The 24,332-nt window shown below is 39.5% G+C and overlaps 1 protein-coding gene across 3 annotated transcripts in view; it reads right to left on the bottom strand.

The window, feature by feature from the left end:
- Positions 1 to 24,332, bottom strand: part of crebrf (creb3 regulatory factor) — a 75,055-nt gene that overhangs the window by 10,036 nt on the left and 40,687 nt on the right. For 2 of the 3 annotated variants that reach the window (XM_043703847.2, XM_087995442.1), the window contains exons 6-7: positions 11,135 to 11,324; positions 2,513 to 2,586 (exon numbers count right to left, since the gene is read on the bottom strand). In XM_043703847.2, coding sequence (XP_043559782.2) covers positions 2,513 to 2,586; positions 11,135 to 11,324 — 264 coding nt within the window. Of the gene's footprint in view, positions 1 to 2,512; positions 2,587 to 7,292; positions 7,363 to 11,134; positions 11,325 to 24,332 lie in introns of all 3 variants that reach the window. The other variant, XR_015759798.1, reaches the window with a different exon arrangement.

The raw sequence follows: 24,332 nt of genomic DNA, 5'->3' as shown, positions 1-24,332 counted from the left end.
AAAACACCTTGGCTATTCATCCTATCCATGCCCCTCATGATTTTGTAAACCTCTAAGGTCACCCCTCAATCTCCAATGTTCCAGGGAAAATAGCCCCAGCCTATTCACCCTCTCCCTATAACTCAGAGTCTCAGTGGGCAGCACACTGGCTCAGTGATTAGCATTGCTGCTTCACAACACCAGGGACCCAGTTCAATTCCAGCCTCGGGCGACTGTCTGTGTGGAGTTTGCACATTCTCCCTGTGATTGCGTGGGTTTCCTCCAGGTGTCCAGTTTCCTCCCACAAACCAGAAAATGTGCAGGTTAGGTGAATTGGACGTGCTAAACTGCCCATCATGTTCAGGGATGTGTAGCTTAGGTGCATTAGTTAGGGGTAAATGTAGAGTAATAGGGTAGAGGAATGAGTCTGGGTGGGTTACTCTTCGAATAGTCAGTGTGAACTTGTTGGGCCATTCTGGTTTCTCTCCATAGCCCTTGACCTCTTTAGCAGCAAGGACCATGTCCAGCTCACTCTAATGAACTGTCCCCAAAAGCTTCCTGTGGGACAGAATTCCACAGGTTCGTAACTCTTAGTGAAGAAATTCTTTCTCATCTCAGTCCTGAATGGCTTACCTTTTATTCTTAGACTGTGATCCCTGGCTCTGGACTTTCCCAACATCAGGAACATTCTTCCCGCATCTATCCTGTCCAATCCTATCAGGATTTTATATGTTTCTCGGTGATCCCTCCCTCATTCTTCTAAATTCCAGTGAGTAGAAGCCCAGTTGATCCAGTCTTTCCTCATATCAGTCTTGCCATCCTGGGAATCAGTCTGGTGAACCTTCACTGGACTTCCTCAATAGCAAGAATGTCCTTCCTCAGACTAGGAGACCAAAAATGCACACAATACTCAAGGTGTGGCCTCACCAAGACCCTGTATAACTGCAGCTAGTCATCAATACTCTGATACTCAAATCTTCCAATTATGAAAGCCAGCATGTCATTAGCTTTCCTCACATCGGCTGCACTTGCATGCCAATCTTCAGTGACTGCTCCACCATGACATCCAGGTCTCGTAGCACCTCACCTTTTCCTAAATTGCTACCATAGAGATAAAAACCTGGCCTTCCAGTTTTTGCGAATGAAATGGATAACCTCACATTTATCCACATTATATTGCATTTGCCAAGTATTTGCCCACTCAGCTAGTGTGTCCAAGTCAGCTGGCAGCCTCTTAGCAACCTCCTCACAGCACACACTGCCACCCAGCTTAGAGTCATCTGCAAATTTGGAGATATGAAATTCAATTCCTCCGTCCAAATCGACAATGTACATTGTGAACAGCTGGGATCCCAGCACTGAACCTGCAGCATTCCACTGGTCACTGCCTGCCTCTCTGAAAAGGATCCATTTTTTCAAACTTTCTGAATCCTGTGTGCCATACAGTTCTATCCATGTCAACACATTACCTTCAACACCATGAGATTTAATTTTCCTTACTAATCTTGTGTGTGAAAGCTTATCAAAAGCATTTTGATAGTCCAGATACATGACACCTTGTCCACTCTACTGGTCACATCCTCAAACAATTCCAGATTTGTCAAGCATGACTTCCCTTTAGTGAATCCAAGCTGTCTAGGACTTATTCTGCCACCACTTTCCAAATGCTCCAAATAACAATAAGTTATTAAAATAAAAGGTTCCCCATTTAAAACAGAGATGAAGTAACATTTATCTAAGTTGAGTGTCTTTGGAACACTCTCCCTGAACGTAAAGCAGAAGCAGACTCTGAATATTTAAGGCAAAGGTGAATGTTTTTCTGGCAGTCATGGGATAAAAAGTTATTGGGGCAGGTATGAAAGTGGATTTGATCTGATTAAGTGGTGCAGCAAGCTTAAGGGAGTGAATGGCCTGTTCCTTGTTTGTATTTACCTACACACAAAAGTGGTCTCAGTGGTTATAATGCCAGTTTGGGACAAATTAAAAATAATAAGCAATATAATTAATAGCTACAAACAGTAATTGCAACTTTAAACAGTACCAACTTAAGGAAGGTTAACGATTAAAGGAATTATTCAGTCAAACAAATCAGTTTCATCATGCATATTATTTTATAAAAGAATAGTACAGCCTATTGAAGTGAAGAATAGTGGTTCATTTATGTAACTGTAAATGCAAAAGCAAAGTCATGTAAATGCCAGAAATCCTGATTGAAAATAGAAATTGGTGCTATTGCTCCGCAGGTCAGGCAGCATCTGCAGGCAGGCAAAGGGTTAACATTTCACGTTGGTGATCTTTGTCTGTCATGGACTAATGCTTTCATTTTTTTCCTTTCCTTATCCCTTCCAACATCAAAACAATACCACCTCTACTTTCCTGGCTTAAAAACATACACGTCTATATGTCACAACTCTGATGAAGTGCCATAGGCCTAAAACATCATTTCAGTTTTTCTCTCTCTGCAGATACTGCTTAATCTATTACATATTTACAACACTTATTCTGTTTTCATTGCATAAAACAATTATCTTACCATATTCAGTATTCAGACCCCATAGCTTTACTTTATTAGCCTCGTACTGAGCCTTTTTCTTTAAGCGACAAGCCCTGCAAATAAAAATATACAATGAGGAGATATTCTCAAATGAATCTTAATGTAACTTAACTTTGTTATCTGTGAACTTAAAAAGTCAAATTATATCACTACCAGAAAAAAGATGAGATTTCCATTTTGAGCCTTTCATATGTCACCGAGTACTCTTTCATGTCTAGCCAAAGACAGAACTCAAACACAGATTTGTTGTAGGTAGTTCATTTTCAATGAACCCAATCAATTTATTTTTTTGATCAGCAACTGAAGCAGAAGGCAAAATAATGTCTAAAGATAGAGGTCTCATGGACTCCCAGAAGGCAGGTGATGAAGTTTCACATGACAGACTTGAGATAAAATTTAAACACACAGATATTATCACAAATTATTCACTTGGTTAGGTTACAGTAACAGAAAATAGAGATAACGGGCATATACTTTAAGTGGAAGGACCTGACCGTGGCATCTCCACTGTCTTCAACTGTTTTCTATATTTGTCAATAACTTAGATCATGCAATGAAAAGCCATTTATCCAACTTTCCTGGTGACACCAAGATTGGTGGCATTATAAATAGCATCGACTGAATTGTGAAATTACAAAGTGTAACATCACAGAATAAATGAGTCAGGAAATCTAGGTTCGGCTGATATCAATGCAGGCCAATTCTGCAATTATCAATTTTGGACCAAAAATGGACAGATTCAAGTAATTGTTAAATTGTCAAAGGTTAGGAATATTGAACCTCCAAAGTGATTTATGAGGTTTGTACACAGATCACTAAAACATTGTATATAGAATGGTACAGCAGTTTGAATAGAGGAAAGCAGAGTGTGACACGCAGGAACAGAGTGATTCATAGTAGCAGTTAGTGTGATTAAGTCACAGAAAACTATAAAAAATTGAAATCAATGCTGTATTAGCTCATTGCACAAAGCATTCTCAATAAGGCAGACAAATTAGTGACACAATTATAGATAAATGGGTTTAATCTACTAGCCCATGCTGAAATGTGGCTGCATGGTAACCATATTTAGTAATCAAATATCCCACAGTACTTGACATATCTAAAAGAGAGACAAAGTGGAAGAGGGAAGAGGCATTAGTGATGATAAAGGATGATATAATGACTTCTCTGAGAAAGGGGTTGGGACAACATAGAGCAGAAAATAATGATGACATAGCTTGTAGGCCCCGTAACAGTAGATAAAGTACAAGTGTATTTATCAAGAAATGGGAAGCGTGTAACACCACTAATATATTAACTTTTATCCTCCTGTACTCTGGATAAATCAAATTAGCAAAAGTAGTTTTTAAGGTCAAGTTCACAGAATCCATCCAAATAGTTTCTTCTAATAACGTGTCAAAGAAACAACCTGGCGACAGGCTACCTCAGAGACGGGATTAATAAATAGTCACACAGTAAGGAATCACCTAGGGAAGAATGATTACATGTATGAATTCAAAGGTGAAGTGCTTAAGTTCAAAACTAAAGTCTTAAACTTAAAGTCAATTCCAATTGGTATGAGAGGCAAGTTAATTAAGGTAGATTGTAAAGATGACTTAAAATACATGATAGCAGAAAAAACAATGATGATCATTTGAATAAATATTTCATAATTCTTAAATGTACATTTGCTTGAGAAATAGAAACTCCTTGAAAGAATATTAATTCCTAGCCAACTGAAGATGTTATGGATAATACTAGATAAAGAGGCTAATAATAGTTAGGACCAAACATGGATTTTGAGAGAGATTTTACAAAATTTCTTTACATTGTGGAACGCTCTTAGTAGTTTGGAAAAAAGCAAAACAATACCTCTATGGAAAAGAAAGGGAGAAAGAAAACATTACTAACTAAGGTAACTGGCCTAGAGTTATATTTGACAGCAATATTAAGAGTATAGATTATGTAATTTGCAGGATAGATAAAGGGGATTCAGTGGATGCAGTACATTTACATTTTGAAGATATTTTAAAAAAGCACCAAAGCTTTTGTGAAAAATAAGGGTCATGGCATTGATGTCATCTATCAGCATAGAGAAAGAAGGTGGTCAAGACAGAATCAGAATGAAGGTATAACTAACATTTTCAGGTTGTCAAGCTATGTAACGAGTGGGTTGTTATCTGACCAGTGTTGGGACTCAGCACTTTTAAATATTAATGACTTCAATGCAGGGCCTGACAATAAAAAGCAGGCTCAGATATTAAGCTGCAAACTCGTTACATAGGTCATCAAGGAGATATCAAAAGAATGAATGGACAAAAAAGGTAGCAGACTGAGTATAGTGTGAGGAAATGTTGAAATTATTCATGCTGTTAGGAAGGATAGAAAAAAACCTATTTTTAAATGGCAAGTAAATGCTTTTCAGATGATTATGAGTCCTCATGCACAAAACACAAGGTGAGCATGCAGATATAGCAAAAATCAGGAAGGTAAATTGTGTATTGGTCATTATTGCAAGAGAACAGAAGTACAAGATTAAAGAAATCCAGCAAATTGTATAAAGCATTGGTAAGATTATACTTTGCAGTAGGGCACAATTGAGTTATGTCCCAAAGAAGAATATTTTTGCCTCCTGGTCCAAGAAGCATTCACCAAGATAATTTCTAGCATGAGAAGGTTGTCAATGAGGTACAACCAACCAGTCTAATTCAATGCTTTCCTGAGTTTAGAAGAATGGGAGATGCTCACATTGAAGCCTATGATTTTGAGAGGACATGACATGTTTTTCACAGTTGAAAATGATCCTGAACTACCTGACTTAGTCTAAATATTGAGGCATTGACCATTCAGGTCAAAGACAAGAAGATCTTTCAAAGGACTGTCATTTTTAGAATTCTCGACCCAGACTTGAAAGCTCATCATTAATGTATGCAAGGCTGAGATTTGAAGATTTTTAGAACAAAATCAGGGACTATGAGAATCAGAAAGAAAACTGAAGTCAAGGTAAAGATCAGCCAATATCCTCTGAACAGCAAAGCAGGTTCAAGGGGTTGCATGGTCTAATCCTAACCCTTTCACTTTGCCCATTTCTTATCTTATATATCATAGCAGTCAGACTTTAAAAATAATCAATAAAATTAATGGCAGATTAGCCTCTATAAGTAGAGGGCTCAAATATGAAAGGGGCAAAGTTGTGTTATAAATGCACACAACTAATGGTAAAACACTGAACAGGTCGATGAACAGCACCTTAAAAATTATATATTGACCTTGGGTCAAACAAAGTGCAAAAACAGCAGAATGTTACAACACATCTAAGAAGAGATTATGTGGAATGCTTAATTACTAATTTGAAATCCCTGGAAAATAGGAAATTGATGGAGGATTTGATTTGTTTTGATTGAATTTTATTTATAAAAGGAATTAATTTGTTGATGGAGGAAAACGTTCCCATTCATAGGAGTGTCCGGGTCAGGACATAACTTTAAAAGTCAGGAGAGAAGAAACATTTAATATGAACAGCAACAGAAGTGTGGAGTTTACATCCACAAAAAGCAGACATTAATAGCTGTGGACATGAATTTAAATCTTAAACCATTAGATTCTTCCCAGTCAAGGATATTAAGGGATATGGAGTAAAGGCGGTTGGATAAGTGAGGATGTAATTCAACCATATTTTCGCAGGATAATGGGATAGGTTCAAGGGGTTAACTAGCAGGCTAGTTAACTAACTAACAAACATTCTCATTTTCCTTACAATTGCCTTCAATTGTCATCTGTGGTTCAATTAAGTAGCAAACTCACCTCTAAGTCTCATGTTCCCAGATTCAAGCCGTGTCATAGGACTTGATCATAAAAATCAAGGTTGACACTCAATGCAATACTATAGGAGTCTTATACTGTTGGAAGTGCCATCTTTTGGATGAGACGATAAACTAAGGCCCCATCTACGCGGTTGGGTGAATATATAAAAAAACCTACTGCACAATTTTGAAGAACAGGAGGAAATTCGTTCTTGCTGTTTTGGACAATATCTATTTCTCAACTAACAATACAAAGAAACACGATCTTATCATTATTGTATCATTGTTTTGAAGGGTTTGCTGAACATAAAGCAATTACTGTGCTTCCTAAACTACAACAGCAACTGCTTTTCAAAAAAGTACTTCTTGAAAATACTTTGTGATGTCCAGAAGACAAGCAAACTGCCAAAACAGTGCAGGTCTAACATTTTCAATGTTTTCTAATAGGGTGAGGGAAATCACCTTGGTTCACCTTATTCTTTCCTAAGCAGTAATCGGTCTTTAAAATGCTTGCACTTAATAATGTGAACAGAATCAGTGACAGTTGAAATGCTGTATTTCTTCTCTCATTTGCTAAATAACAAGTCAAAGCTCTCTGTCTAGATTCATACAGAAAATATCCACTGAAGAGGATTGACATCTTCAGAAAAAAATTGAGAAAGTTTGAGAAGTTTTAAATGCCTACTTCACACATAATGCACTACAAGATCAAATACTGACTGAAAACAAAAATGAGTCTAATTGAAAACAGCTACAATTTTGCAATGTTGTATGAACTTTTATCCCATTTCATTTGTCTCAGCAAAATCAACTCCCAACAGATTGTTCAACCCAACAAAATGGTTAGCTATTAACATGTTAATAAGCAGAAGTTTTATCACTGAAAGTCAGGTAAAGCATGCAAACATACAATATAAAACAAAAATACTTTTTCAACAAAACTTAATCTCCTTGGAATAAAGATCACTACTCACCTTTAGATAATGTAGTCATCATTTTCTGAAAAGGTACACTCCACATCCCAAGGGTAGGTAGCCTATTCAACTGGGGGGAAAAAAAAATAAAAAAAAAATTACAGGGCTGTGCCTCCGCTACTACTGCGTGAAGTTCACCAACACTCCTGGCAGAGAACAGAGTTAGGAACAAAGTCCTTTTGACAGCAGCTTTAAATCTACAGTAGCCATAGGCTTAAAAGGGGCTGGGGTGTTGCTGTGAGGTTGCATCAGGTGATACAGCACAAAGATCCCATGCTTTGATTAAGCATTTAATTGGGGTCTTAATGTGGGGAGAAAATTCAAGGAATAGCTTTCCAAAGAGTTTCCTTCCACTGGGGAATGACAGGTAGAGATAGCTTAGACTTCCGTGAAGTTGTGCTGAAATCCTTTATGTAGCAATTCCAGGGCGAAACAAACATTTAGGCTATCACTAGAAAGGACCAAATCTAAAGATCAGAGGTAAAAAGTTAATAGCCTAAACAGATTGCAAAATGCCAAAAGTTGAAAGATGTTACAGCACGATTCTGTCACTGGCAATTTAAGTTTCTTGAAAGAAGAGCCGTCGAAAATAAGTTTTAGTTCATTTATCATTGACAAAGAAAAGCTAAACTGCATTTACACGATGGTTGTCACAGCTTAGGTCTTGAAATGCAAGTATTTGAAAGATAAACTGGTGAGCCAAAGATGGCTCTGAAATGTCAAAAAGCTACAGCAGCGTTCTTATGGCCTTCATCAGCACTTTGGGGGAGGGCAATGGGAAAATGCAGGTGGATGAGGAGACGTTGATGAGATGGTGCAGTAAAGAAATAAACTTGAAGGCTTTCTTGACCAAGTCTGATGTCACCTGTAGGGCAGTATGAAGGAACAAACCAGAATTTAACAGTAAACCGATCTGAACTACTAAAATTCCAAGCTTGAGTTCAGCTGCATATGCTGTATCATGTAATAACAGCATATTCACCATCATTGCATTTAATGGCATGCAACTCTAACAAGTAGGTTGATTGTTCGTAATTTCAATCTTGTGTACAAAGTAAGATATTGGTTGTTTTCCTTTGAGAAGTATCAAGGTAGGCCTAGCTACGTGCATTATGAAGTGAAATGACTGTATGGCACGTAGCCTACGATCACATTAACCCATATTGTCTCTTGATGAACATCCATATGCAGTATCAAAAATGAAGCTTAGCCTATGCTTTGAAAGAAGATCATGGGACTTCAAAATCATTTCTATTATTTCACATGTTCAGCAAAACCATTTTTCCTCTTTTTATCTCCACTTGGACTGCTTCAGTAAGATCATAGGAAGACATAACAATCTACACAGTGGATAGATGGGTCTAATCCCAAAGACATTAGATTATCCACAAATAGTCAACTGAATAGGAATAAGTTTCAGGTAATTTTGCCTTTCTATAAAAAGTTTTGGTATGGTGCCAGAAGCTGAAGTTCCAAGTAGAAGACAAACCCAGACTGCTAGAAATGCTGAACACAGCATAGCACTATTGGCATTGTTTTATGAATCAAGGAAAAGCAAAAGGACAATGATTGCAATTCTTCTGTCTGGGCTAAAGAAAAACACAACGCTGAGCTACTATAAAGAGGGGAATCCCGAAGTAGCAAATGTCTTCATCGTCTGTCAGAATGTCTCAGTTTAATTCCAGATGCTTCTTGAATGAACACTGAATAGCCTCTTGCAAAGGCTAAATGTATAGATTATCTTGAAACTTTTAAATATTAATCACCAGCAGCTTAAGTAATAGTTGTGTCTGTAGCAATCCAAAATGATGCCCTGTGGAAGAATATAGAGTTTGATAGCAATCCATGAAGATGCTCTGTGAAAGAATATAATTACCATGTTGCATGGTTGCATGTTAGCATGCTTTTTGAATGATGACAAGTGTAATGACTATCTCAATTTTTGTTTCTAAAGGAACTTTTTTTGGCTGAAGATATCATACATAGGTTCAAATGCCTCTGCCCTTGTGAAAAGTAGGAGAAATAAAGAAATACATTTCTGTCACTCAACTGTCTGTACAGATTTGACTTTGGACATAAATGCATTTTTTCAATTGTTGAGAGCTCAAGTTGCAACACATCTTTTCAACTTTGGTGTCCAATGTAAAATTATTGCTCTTTGAAATGGCACAATGCACCTTATGGTTTTCCAGAAACGTACAAGTGAGCTTGCTTCAGACTAAATCAGATCAAGTCAGGAGATGTGACAACACAACCAAGACCCTGACATCACTGGAGGAGAGAAGCAATGAAAGGGTTTGCGAACTCATTCTTCTTGTGAAGATTATAGATGCCCGAGTGACGTCACTGAAAACAGAAGCCTTCAAATCAGTCATTGTTGCTCAAGTGTTTGTACAGATTTCCCACTGGACCTAAAGCCACAGACTGACATTGATAACTTACCTGCTATGAATTTCTCCTTTCTATTTCCATAAGATTTTAATTGTTTAACAGTGTCAAATTTGGAATGCCTATGAACATTCCTAAAAGCATGCATCAGAAGAAAACAACTTCTTCAGCATTGGAATAGCCCAACATAGGTAATCAAATTCCAAATTAAGTAGTGAAAAATAACATGTCCTATATCCAGCGTTCTGCAATGATGTGGAATAGTATCAGATGAAACTGTTTAAAGGCAACCCTGTGTTGTCAGCATGTCAAGTACACACGTTTCCTTTACTGCTTGGAAACTGTACAGGCTTTCTTCGGTGATCACATGAACCTCAGGGCCAGAACAAGTATCACACATCAATACATTTGTGAACCTATAATCCAGGTCTGAAATTGTCACTGAGGAAACGTCATTTGAGCAGTTATAGAAAAAGCTAGTAAAAGACTCAGGAACACATTCTTCACAGAAACTTGCAGGTTTGAAATGAAGGTCTAGTTTCGCTTTTATCTTCAGAAGAAAATGAGACAGATATGTCAAATGAGTTGATTGAGGAGTACTCTGATGCAGTTAATCTGAATGATATAACTTCTTTGATATTGGTCTGTATTTTAGATGAATGATGACGCTGTAAACTCTTTGGTTTACCCTACTACTGAAACACAAGAGTTCATATATTGTGTCATCAAGACAGCACTGGATGCCACATATATATTGCTTGCTGATGGTGATGCTTCCATTAACTGAGGTGGAATTTTAAACTCAGCAAGATTTTACTGAATTTTCTTTCAAAGGAAAGAAATGTGGGCTATCAGGGCAATAAAAACAACTGTTGATTGAGAAAACTCCCTATGCGATGCAACAAACATAATGCAACAGGTGTCAATGGTGAGAGGAAAATAACTGAAGATGGATGCCTGGAGGTGCCCTTGTATTTTGTAAGTATCACTCGACTATATTAAAATCTAAAGGGACAAATGTCCCTCTTATTTTCCCAGTTGGATAGGCCACCTATGTGTAACGTATGTGGAGTAGTCAATGGAGTCAATACAAAAAAAAAGTGAATTTCATCTTTCAATTCTTTAGAAATCGTTTTATTACAAATGTCCGAAATAAATCTTTTGATCAACATCCAACTTTCAGATAGAGAAAGATGGGTATATATAGCATATGGGTAGAATGAAAAAATGGTGTGCTTTGTTCAAATCACAGCATTTCACCTTTTTGTACAAAAAGTGGTTATGGGTAGATATGGAATAGGATAGATACAATTTAATATTTCAGGGGGTTGAATGGACAGATCCATTTTTTCAAAACTAAAATATATTTCTGGTAATAAGTATTTTAAAATGATTCCAATTAAACAGGACTGACACAATAAACACACACTGCTGTTTAAAATTCTTCGCATTACCTGGATGCAAGTTTGTTCTTCTCTTTTCTCGATCTTGGTCTGGCAGTTAATGGCAGTTCACTTACAGGCGTTAGATCACTAATCACCTTGTTTAGTTTTCTAAGTTCATTCCCAATCTGAAGTAATTTTCTTGGATTTGGAGTTAAGTCTTCTACATCTGTTCTGCGAGATTTCTTCACTAAATATTTCCCTATAATGACAAGAATGCATACCATTAGTTTATCTAGATTTATTAGTTCTAGGAAACTAAATCACAGTTTATGATACTGCATATGAGCAACTGGAATCATGACATTGTTACAAACCCAGTTCTGAGAGTACTGGTTAAGCCAGATATTTAATAGGATCTGCTTCATAGACTATGACCATTTACAAATTATAATATATGGAGAACTAAGGGTAAAAGAAACTGAGAGGATAACACCAAAAAAAAATCTTTACAAGTACACTGAACAAATCTGATAATGATTAAAGACAAAATAAGCTTCAATCTTGAAACTTAAGCTAACATTAAATCTGTGACTTTCATACCACTAGAATTTTAAATATACTTTCCAAAGTGTGAATATACTTCTAGGACTAGTCACAATTCAAGTCTACGGCGTATCCATTCCGAAACAACTTCCTCATTGTTCACAGTCATATGCCACGACACACCAGATGCACGTAGACACTCCTTTGTCGTCTATTCTACATATGGACGCCTCTCATTATAGAACTATCTAACCCTATCCAATTTTCAAGAATTCACTCTCTCTCACTAAACATACACAACTGAATTATTTGGTTACACATAGCAGAGCGGATGCCTGCAAGTGTCCAGCTCAGCTTTCCTTTCACTTACTTATGCACTTAAAACCAAGACCCAACAGTTTCTGTTTTGAACACACCTCCACCCACTCAATTTTTTCCATAGCAACCTCAGGACTTTCTTCCTTCTAAAAGCCTCTCCACTGGGCCAAACATTCAAGCAATGCTATGAACACACACCGAGATAGTTAACCTCTAACCCGTAATGAAACTAAAAGTACATTAAACTGAAACACTCAATATATCCCACAAGAGAGTCAATTCTAACAACGTGACGAAGGGAGGAACAGGTGACTTGGACGTAGGGGTCACAAAGCCCTTCACCACTGGAATTGTGTTCTTCGTTGTGGAGTCTGTTGTGAATTAATAATAGATTGACTGCACCACCAGAGGGCAAACTAAATTGAATATTTTTCTAACAAACTTTTATGTTCTTTAATCAACGGCGCAAAAATACGGTCAACTTAAGCCTTGCATAATAAACAAAGACCTTCAGGGCTATTAAAACAGCACAGTTTGATGATCAAGAATAAAGTCCCAACAAGCAACTTTTGCCTAGGACAGTTTTAAGTCACTGAGGTGTAGTGTGGTTCTCATTAAATCTCACCTTGCAATCTGCCTTCCTATTCTTCTGGCAACTTCTTCCACAAGCTCTTCATAGTACCCACTCCTCTTGTATTTCTTTAAAATGCCTATTCACTATGGCCCACACAGGTACCAGAGTAATTTTCACACAGAGAGCTTCACTACTTTCCTCAGCAACTCTACTATCTGAACTCTCTTCCTTGAAGTTTAGCCTCCAACTCAACATTCAGAGTTCATTGACATCTATTCCTCCTTTAATCTTCCCCATATCTCCTCAAATCACATTCATGGTAACCCTCTTAACACTGCCATCGCAAGTTGCCTCACATATCAATTACAGATTTAGACTATCACTGATCATTTCCTGCATCATGCTCTACCTATATCCCCCTTTTCAACACAACTATACATTCTTCCTAGCCCACCCTGGTAACACTCTCTCCTAACTGCATTTTCAAAATCTGAACTGGTTTGTCTTTGGCTCTCCATTTAATACAACATTCTGTAAATGTCAGTTTGTTCAATTACAATACTCTCCTCCACCTTTGTACCCACGAAATCTACACTCTCTCATTTGGCCCTGATCTCCTAACCCTCAAATCCAAGAGATGCATATATCAATGTTCATGGCTGACAGCGGGAAAACGGATCTGAAGCAATCCCATCACCCAGTTCAGTAGGGTTGCACTTGCCTAGCAGTATCCTTATACGTCCAATCTTAAGCAAAGAATCACCTGCAATGTCTTCTTTACCCCTTCCCTCACAGTTGCCTCTAGCATCTATCAAGAACATAATCCTTGACCCCTTCCTAATGCTTATCTGCATACTGCTCCTCAATGATAACATTCAAAAAATGTCAGGATTCTCCATACATGTTGGCGACATCCACCTATACTTCACCACTACCTTTGACCCCATATGCATACGATCACTATGATGAGTTATTTTCATCTGAAACACCTTACTCCACCTCTGCCTTAGCTCATTTACTGCTGAAATTTACAATTGTTTCCTGATGACCTCAAGATTTGAGTATGTATTCACACTCCTACATGGCCTATTTCATACCTTTTGCAAACATGAGGTCACCCAAGACTCTCCTGTCCCTGTATCAACACCAAGCCAACTTCATCAACCTACTGGCTCCCAAGCCGTGATTCTGAAATTCTCATTTTCAAATTCCTCCATGGTCTTGTGCTTGCTGTAGATGATCTCTTTCATCTCTCACATCTGTACTCTTCCAGTTATAGTTCGATAATGACTCCACAATCAACATGTACCTTCAGCTGTCAAAGCCTGAGACTCCAGAATCCCTTCCCAAAAATCTCCATTTCCTTTCTTTTAAGACATTCCTTAAATTCTACTTCTTTAAAATATATGCTTGCAAAGGAGGAATGCAAAGGTTTGGAATACGGATTCTTGATATGGTGGGGTTGTCCACTAAAGGAGAAATTTAGGAGATAGGGTTAATATTCTCATTGAAAGATACAAAATTCTCCTGGGACTCAATAGGAAGGATAGATGCAGAAAGGGTAGGAGAGATTGGGAAATTTCTATTCTTTTTTAATTCATTCATGGGATGTGGGCATTGCTGACTGGCCAGCATTTGTTGCCCATCCCCCATCCCTAGTTGCCCTTGAGAAGGTGATAAGCTGCCTTCCTGAACTACTGCATACACAAGCTGGGGTTGACCCACAATGCTGTTCTGGAGGGAATTCCACAATTTTGACCAAGCAACAGTGATATATTTTTAAATCAGGTATGAAGGGGGATTTGCAGATCATGGCATACTCATGTATCGGCCACCCTTGTCCTTGTAGGTGGAGTTGGTTACGGGTTTGGATGGTGCTGTCGAAGGATCTTTGGTGAATTTCTGCAGTGCATCGTATAGATAGTACATACTGCTGCTACGGAGTGTAGCAGATTCAGTGGTGGAGAGAATGGATGTTTGTGGATGTGGTGCCAATCAAGTTGGCTTCTTTCGACCTGAATGGTGTGAAGCTTCTTGAGTGTTGTTGGAGCTGCACCCATTCAGGCAAGTGGGTAATATTTCATCACATTCTTGACGTGTGTCTTAGAGATGAGGCAGGTGGTGAGTTGCTCACCACACAATATTACTAGCCTCTGTTTTTGTAAATACTGTGTTTATGTGGCGGGTACGGTTGAGTTTTTGATAAATAGTAACCCCAAGGATGTTCATGATGGGGTGTGGGGTTCAGTAATGGTAACACCACTGAATTCCAAGGAACAGTATTTAGATTGTTTCTAATCAGTGATGGCGACACCTGGCATTATGGCACAAATGTTCCTTGCCAATTGTCAATCCAAGCCTTGAAATTGTCTGGATCCTGATGTTTTGAACATGGATCACTTCAGTATCTGAGAAGTTGCTAATGGTGCTGAACACTGCACAATCAGCGAACATCCTCACCTCTGACCTGATGATGAAGGGAAGGTCACTGATGAAGAACCTAAGACACTATCCTAAGGAACTCCTGCACAGATGTTCTGGAGCAGAGATGACTTCCCTCCAAAACGACACCATCCTCCTTTGTGCCAGGTATGACTCCAAACAGCAGAGAATGTGTCCCTGATATCCACCGATTCCAGTTTGCTAAGGCTCCTTGATGCCGCAATCGGTCAAATTCAGCCTTGATGTCAGCAGCTGTCACACTCACTTCACCTCTGGACTTCAGTGCTTTTGTCCAAGGCTGTAACAAGATCAAGAGTTGCATGCCCCTAATGGAACCCAAACACAGAGTTACTGAGTAAGTGCTGTTTGATAGCACTTATGATGACACCTTCCATCACTTTAGTGATGATCAACATTTGACAGGGTGGTAACCAGCTGGGTTGGATTTGTCCTGTTTCTTATTTAAAGTTCATACCTGGCCAATTTTTCACATTATCGGATAGATGCCAGTGTTGTAACTTGCATCTATCAATATATAATTTCAATATGTAATTTCAGTTGCATCACATTGCAAACTTTTGCTATAAATTCCATGTCTTACAATCTTATACTCCACAACCACCTGATGAAGGAACAGCGCTCTGAAAGCTAGTGCTTCCAAATGAACTTGTCGGACTATAACCTAGTGTTGTGTGATTTTTAAGTGTTGTAACTGGACTCTAAGAGCTTGGTTAGGGAAGCGACAAATTCTGAGTGCAAGTCTTCAATTCTATTGTCAGGGGCACGGCCTTGGCAGTATCCAGCGCTTTAAACTGTTTATTGATATCACATAGAGTGAATCGAATTGACCGAAGACTGGGGATGACTGAAGAAGGCTGCGATGGCTCATCTACTCAGCGCTTCTGGCTGAAGAATAAGGAAAATGCTTCAGCCTTATCTTTTGCATTGTTGTATTGGGCTCTTCCATCACTGAGGACTGGGATATTTGTGGAGCCTTCTCTTCCAGTGAATTGTTTAGTTATCCACTAGCATTCCTGATTGGACCTGATCCATTCGTTGTGGGATTGCTCAGCTCTGCCTATCACAGGCTGCTAATAATGTCTGGCATGCAAGCAGTTCTGTTTGATAGATTCACCAGGTTGAATCTCATTTTAATGTATGCTTGATGCTGCTTGTGACTTGCCTTCTGCACTTCCAATGAACCAGGGCTGATCCCTGGCTAATTGGTAAATGGTTGAGTGCGAGACATGACAGGCCATGAGGTTGCAGATTGTGGATTACAATTCTGCTGCTGTTGATGGCCCATAGCGCCTCATGAGTCTTAAGTTGCTAGATTTGTTCAAAGTCTGTCCCATTTAGCACAATCAACAGATTGGAGAGGATGAGGTCAAGTACATTTTTCCTTATTATTGTTTCCTTGCCACCTGCTGCAGATCCAGTCTAGCAGCTGTGTCATTTAGGACTCCAGCTAATCAGTAGTGCTGTTGCCAAGCCACTCTTGGTGGTGGACATTGAAATCCCCCACCCAGACTACATTTTAATCCTTGCCACCCTAGGTGCTTCCTCCAAATGCTGTTCAAAATGGAGAAGTAACGATTCATCAGTGGAAAGAGGACAGTATGCGGTAACCAACAGGAGGTTTCTTTGTCCGTGGCTAACCTGAAACTATGAGACTTCGTGGGTCTGGAGTCAGAATAATGCTTGTGACATCTAGGACCAAGATGAAGAAGATTCGGTTCACTCAACCTTTCTGAATCTTTGTAATTCTCTATCCCAGAGGACTCTGAAGGCTCAGTCATTGAATATATTCAGGATGCTAACTGATGCATTTCTAGGTATTAAAAATATCAAGGGACATTGCAGAAAAACGGCATTAAGGTGGAAGAAGAGTCATGATGCCATGATGTAACTGAATGGCCCATTCCTACCCCTATTTCCTATGTTCTTTCAACAAGCTTTTGATTGTCTACTTGAATGTATCTGTATGCAGTTCAGTGTCAAAGTTTGTGGGAGAATTCTTCCTTCAAAGTATCTTAGAGCATTTTGTTTCATTAAAGGCACTGCACAAATACAAGCAGTTTCGGTTGACGTAATAAAAAGAAAACTGACCTTTAAACTGCCACAGTAGCAATATATTTAAACTCTTTGAAAATGTTACTTCACTATATTGAGAAAGCTACATAAATGTAGGATCTTCAAAATAATTGATGTCACTATCATCTGAAAATTCAACACTGCATTGCTATCTGAGATTTTTCTGGTTTTATTTGTTTTCCAGCATTGAAATTCCAAAATGTATTTTAGTCTACTGCTGCGCCTATCCCTGATGTTCTTTGGAAAGCAACTGAAGCAAAAGCCTAATTCAAGGAACTCTTCCAACAGTTTCAGGCAAAGCCAGATTCTCTACTGTTAAAATTCAGAAAGTCAAAGGAATGTTGACTACTGAAAGAAAGATGAATTGAAAGCAACTCCTCTCAACAATACGAGTATAGGTATGTTCCAGAATCACCCATAAATCTGATGATAGATTTTACAAATTAAAACAATCCCACAGTGTTACCTCAAAGAACAAAGAAAATTACAGCACAGGAACAGACCCTTCAGCCCTCCAAGCCTGCATTGATCCAGATCCTCTATTTAAACCTGCTGCCTATTTTCTAAGGATCTATATCCCTCTGCTCCTTGCCCATTCATGCATCTGTCTAGATACATCTTAAATGATGCTATCGTGCCCGCCTCTACCACCTCCCCTGGCAACACGTTCCAGACACCCAGCACCCTCTATGTAAAGAACTTTCCACGCGTATCTCCCATAAACTTTTCCCCTCTCATCTTGAACTTGTGATACCCTAGTAATTGAGTCCCCCACTGGGGAAAAAGCTTCTTGGTATCCACCCTGTCTATACCTCTCATGATTTTGTCGACCTCAATTAGGTCCCTCCTCAACCTCTGTCTTTCTAATCAAAATAGTCCCAATCTACTCAACTTCTCTGATGTCCTCCATTCCAAGCAACATCCTGGTGAACCTCCTCTGCACTCTCTCCAAAGCATCCACATCCTTTTATAATGTGGCAACCAGAACTATATGCGGCTGAACTAAAGTGCTGTACATATGTTTAGATTAGAGTGGTGCTGGAAAAGCACAGCAGGTCAGGCAGCATCCGAAGAGCAGGAAAATTGACGTTTCGGGCAAAAGCCTTTCATCAGGAATCTTCCTATCCATATGTAACATGGCCTGCCAACTCTTGTACTCAGTACCCCGTCTGATGAAGGAAAGCACGCCGTATGCTTTCTTGACCACTCTATTGACCTGTGATGCCACCTTCAGGGTACAATGGACCTGAATACTGAGATCTCTATCCATCAATTTTCCCCAAAGCTTTTCCATTTACTGTATAAGTTTGCTCTTGAATCGGATCTTCCAAAATGCATCACCTTGCATTTGCCCAGATTGAACTCCATTTGCCATTTCTCTGCCTAACTCTCCCATCTATCTATATGCTGCTGCATTCTCCGACAGTCTCCTTCACTACCTGCAACTCCACCAATCTTAGGGTCATCTGCAAACCTGCTAATCAGACCACCTCTCCCTTCCTCCAAATCATTTATGTACATCACAAACATCAGTGGTGCCAGCACAGATTCCTGTGGAACAACACTGGTCGCAGTTCTCCATTTTGAGAAACTCCTTCCACTACTACTCTGTCTCCTTCTGCCCAGCCAGTTCTCTATCCATCTAGTTAGTACACCCTGGACCTCATGTGACTTCACTTTCTCCATCAGCCTACCATGGGGAAGCTTATCAAATGCCTTACTGAAGTCCATGTATATGATATCTACAACCCTTCCCTCAATCAACTTTGTCAATTCCCCAAAGAATTCTATTACGTTGGTAAGACATGACCTTCTCTGCAAAAAACCATGTTGCCTATCACTGATAAGCCCATTTTCTTCCAAATGTTAATAGATCCTATCCCTCAGTATCTTCTCCAGCAGCTTCCCTACCACTGATGTCAGGCTCATCAGTCTATAATTACCTGGATCATCCCTGCTCCTTTCTTTAACAAGGGGACAACATTAGCAATTCTCCAGTCCTCCGGGACCTCACCCGTGTTCAAGGATGCTGCAAAGATATCTGTTAAGACCCCCAGCTATTTCGTTTCATTTCGCTCAGTAACCTGGAATAGATCCCATCTGAACCTGGGGACTTCTCCACCTTAATGTCTTTTAGAATACCCAACACTTCCTCCCTTCTTCTGCCAACTTGGCCTCGAGTAATCAAACATCTATCCCTAATCTCAACATCCATCATATCACTCTCCTCAGTGAATACCGATGCAAAGTACTCATTAAGAATCTCACCCATTTTGTCTGACTCCATGCATAATTTTCCTCCTTTGTCCTTGAGTGGGCCAACCCTTTCTCTAGTATATACAAATAAAAGGCTTTGGGATGTTCGTTAACCCTGTTTGTTAAAGATATTTCATGACCCCTTTTAGCCCTCTTAATTCACTTCAGATTGGTACTACTTTCCCGATATTCTTCCAAAGCTCTGTCTGTTTTCAGTCACCTAAACCTTATGTATGCATCCTTTTTCCTCTTAGCTAGTCTCACAATCTCACTGGTTCCCTAATCTTGCCATTTCTATCCTTCATTTTCACAGGGACATGTCTCTCTTGAATTCTAAATCAACCTTTCTTTAAAAGCCTCCCACACATTAAATGTGGATTTATTTTCAAACAACTACTCCCAATCCATATTCCCCAGCTCCTGCCAAATTTTGCTATAGCTGGCCTTCCCCAAATTTAGCACCCTTTAGGACCACTCTCGTCTTTGTCCATGAGTATTTTACAAGTTATAGAATTGTGATCACTATTCCCAAAGTAATCCCCTACTGAAACTTCAAACATCTGGCCGGACTCATTTCCTAACACCAGGTTCAATATGACCCCTTCCCAAGTTGGATTATTTACATATCGCTCTAGAAAACCCGCCTGGATGCTCCTTACAAATTCTGCTCCATCTAGACCTCTAACACTAAGTGATTTCCAGTCAATGTTGGGAAAATTAAAACCTCCTATCATCACCACCACCCTGTTGCTCCTACATCTTTCCATAATCTGTTTACATATTTGTACCTATATCTCATGCTCGCTGTTGGGAGGCCTGTAGTACAGCCCCAACATTGTTACCGTACCCTTCTTATTTCTGAGCTCTTTCCATATTGCCTCACTGCTCAAGTCCTCCATAGTGCCCTCCTTCAGCATAGCTGTGATATTCTCTCTGACCAGTAATGCAAATCTTCCACCCCTTTTACCTCCCATCTATCCTACTTGAAGAACCTATATCCCAGGATATTTAATTGTCAGTCACACCCTTCTGTCAACCAAGTCTCAGTTAATAGCAATATCATACTCCCAGGTACTAGTCCAAGCCTAGTTCATCTGCCTTACCTCCTACATTTCTTGCATTAAAACAAATGCACTTCAGACCACCTGTCCCTTTGTGTTTATCATCTGTACCCTGCCTACTCTCCCCTTTAGTCATGCTGACTTCATGGTCTAGTTCCTTACAGGCATTAGTTACTACCTCCTTACTGTCCACTAATCTCTTCATATGGTTTCCATCCCCCTGCCACATTAGTTTAAACCCTCCCCAACAGCATTAGCAAAAGCACCTCCGAGGTTATTGGTTCTAGTCTGGTCCAGGTGAAGACCGTCCAATTCGTAATAGTTTCACCGCACCCAGAATTGGTCCGAATATCCCAAACATCTGAACCCCTCCCTGCTGAAACATCTCTTAAGCCGCACATTTATTCTACCTATTCTTTCATTTCTACTTTGACTAGCATGTGGAACTGGTCACAATCCTGAGATGATTACCTCTGAGGTCCTACTTTTTAACTTGAGGGCCCTAAATTCCGTTTGTTGGACTTCATCCCATTTTTTACCAATATCATTGGTGCCTACATGCACCATGACAGCTCGCTGTTCACCCTCCCCCTTCAGGACGTTCTGCAGCCGATCTGAGACATCCCTGACCTGTGCACCTGGGAGGCAACATACCATTCAGGAGTCTCTTTTTCAACTACAGAATCACATATCTACTCCTTTCACAATTGAATCCCCTATGACTATAGCCCTTCCACTCTTTTTCCCGCCCTTCTGTACCTCAGTTGGTTTTGTGAAAAATAATGGCAGACAATAGTATTAATGGTGTAAATCTTGGCAAAGAGAGCTCCTTACAGATTACGATAGCAAAGTTGCTCTTCTTATATACTGTTGCAAAGATGATTTACATTTAATACTTCTTGGAGCAATTAAGTTGTGAATTTTTGTGGAAAAATGAACTTATTGAAAAGTCCGTGGAGATACATGTAGGGAGCTAAGCAGCAGACTAAAGGGCAGGGCCTCAAAGATTGTGATGTCTGGATTACTCCTGCTGCCACATGTTAATGAGTATAGATTTATGAGAATAATCAAGATATATGCATGGCTCAAGAGTGGGTGCAGGAAGGAAGGTTTTACATTCCTCAATCATTGGGACAGGTTCTGGGGAAGGTGGGATCTATACAAGTGAGACAATCTGTAACTGACCAAGAATGAGACCAACATCCCTTTCAGTTGGGAGGAAGTTAAACACAGAGTATGGAACAATAGGGACACAGCATACTTCAGTAAAGGAACCAAGGCAGAGGAAATTCAACCATATTGAGCTTCATATAAAGAAGGCGAGACTGGATGGCCTCTACATTAATGCTCAGCATAGATAAGACATAGGGGTTAAGGTTGTAGATTGACATGTGGAATTGTGATATTGTTGCCACCTAGATACTTGCTTGATGGAGAGATAAGACTGGAACCTCAAAATTCCGGGATGTAGGAGCTTCAGGCAGGATGAGAAAGGTGTAAATGAAGGCAGTGTTACATTATTAACTAAGGATTTAGTTACTGCTGGAAGGTGGGGCGACATCCTGAAAGGATCTTCAAATGAGACTTGGTGGGTAGAACTTAGGAATAACAAGGGGGCAATCAATTGCTGAGAGCATATTATGGACTTCCAAATAAAGAGTTAGCAAGCAATAGTGCAAAATAGGGTAACTTCATTAGGGGACTTCAACTTCTCCAATACTGACTGGTATAGTCAGCGTGTAAAGAATTTAGAGGGGACTGATTTCTTCAAATGTATTCAGGACAGCTTTTTATAATCAACATGTAGATAGTCCAACAAGATACATGATAGCAACCACAACAATGAATATTTTAAGTTTGTTATGGAAAAGGAGAAAGGGTTTTGGGTAGGCAAATTTTATTAAAAGGCAGCAGGATCTGACCAAAGCAGACTGACACAGTTACTTCTAGATAAATCTACAGAACAGCGAGGGGATGTTGGAATTGGCGAGAGAATATGCCCAGCATGTTCCCATTAGATGAAATAAAGGAGCAACAAGCCCAGAGAACATTAGATGTTTAGGGCCATTCAGGACTGGACAAAGAGGATGAAAAGGTTTTAAGAGGTACAAAGGGAGCAAATCAACAGAGATCCAAGTGGAGTACAGAAAGTAAAGGGAGAGCAAATGTGGTGGACTCTTAACTACCTGATGGGCAATTGGAATGGACGATAAATGCTGCCTTGCTAAAAACACCCTCATCCCATGAATGAATAAGTAAACTTCCAAAAGCATTCAGGGGAGCTTAGAGAGAATCCGAAGATAGGAACCAAGGGAGCAAATGTGGGTCAGGCGAGAGGTAAGGTGTTAAGTGAGTAATTCACATTGATCCTCTCTTTGAAGAGGATGCAAAGAGGAATTGAGAAGTTTTTGGACAGTTTGATGTATGGAGTGAGGAAATATTAGAAGTTTAGATGGACTTAAATGTGGAGAAATCCTCAGATCCTGAGAAGTATTGCAGGCTGCTGTGGGGACAAGGGAGGAACAATTACAGGTGTTCTCAACCAAATTTTTAATTTCTCTCTGGTCATGGTTGAGGTGCCAGAGGACTGGAGGATAGCTAATGTGGTTCCACTTTTCAAGAAGGGTGGTTCAGATAAACCAGAGAATTGCAGACCAGTGAGTCTGGAATTGGTGGTAGGGAAACTATTGGACAAAATTCTGGAGGAGAGAATTAATCTCCACTTGAAGAGGTAACGTTTGATTAGAAATTATCATCAGCATTGATTTGTCAGAAAGAGGTCCATGCATAATAATTTGGAAATTTGAGAGATGATGACCAGGTGTGTAGATGAGGGTAGTGCAGTTGATGTACTTGACACGGATTTTTGCAAAGCCTTTGACAAGGTCCCACATGAGAGGATGAAAACATATGGAATCCAGGATAATTTAACAACTTAGACCTAAAATTAGTGGTAGGAAATATAGGATGGTGGTGGAAGGCTGTTTGTCCAATAGTATATAGCATACTATAGTCATCAGTGCGGATCTTTATTACTCGTGCAATATAGAAATTATACAAAAGAAAATATGTGTTCATGTTTTTGCGGGGGTGGGAGAGAAATATGTTAGTTTGTGGATAATATGAAGATTGGCTAGACGGGCAGATGGAATACAACCCTGATAAGTGTGACGCAATGCACTTTGGAAGAAGTAAGGCAGGACAATGATAATGAAAGGCAGTGTATGAAAAAGCTCAGAAGGACAGAGGATGTTGGGCGCTTGTTCAAAAATCCTTAAAGGCAGCAGGACAAGATAATAGGGCGAATAAGGCTTTTACCTGGGCCTCATGCCTTTATGAATCATGGCATAGAAAGTAAGAGGCAGGACATTATATTAGAGCTGTACAGGACTTTGTCAGGTCACAGCTGGAGCACTGTGTGCAGTTCTGGTCACTGCACTTTTGGAAGGATGTGCTTGCAATAGAGGAGGTGCATAGGGCATTCTGCAGGGTGCTGCCTGGTGAAGCAGTTTAGCTATGAAGATAAGATCAGATTATTTTCTTTAGAGCAAGGAAAGTTAAAGGAGGAGTATAAGATTACAAGGGTGGATAGAAAGCAGAAATTCCCCCTTAGTTGAACAGTCAATAACTATGACGCATAATTTTAAAATGAAAGGTTTAGAAGAGATTTGAGGAAACATGTTTTAAACCCAGAATTTGGTGGGAATCTGGAATGTACTGTCTGGGAGTACTTGAGGCAGGAAACCTCAACTTTTAAATAGTACTTGGATAAGCGCTTGAAGTGTCATAACATTTAAGGCTATGGACCAAGTGCAGTGAAGTGGGACTAGTGTAGATTTAGAGTAATTTTGATAGGTGCAGACTCAATGGGCCAAAAGGTCTCTTTTGTAAGGGTATGATTCTATATCTGGCGTGCATTTTTTCCAGAAACAAAAGGTTGTTGAAAAGTCACTGTAAACACTAGGTTTCCGAGATCACA

This window comes from Chiloscyllium plagiosum, unplaced genomic scaffold (genome assembly GCF_037043375.1).
Source record: "Chiloscyllium plagiosum isolate Xiang-an unplaced genomic scaffold, Cpla_swu_hap1 HiC_scaffold_16, whole genome shotgun sequence".
In the NCBI taxonomy this organism is placed as follows: domain Eukaryota; kingdom Metazoa; phylum Chordata; class Chondrichthyes; order Orectolobiformes; family Hemiscylliidae; genus Chiloscyllium; species Chiloscyllium plagiosum.
The sequence above is the reverse complement of the archived record's forward strand: the minus strand, read 5'-3'. Positions and strand labels throughout refer to the sequence as shown.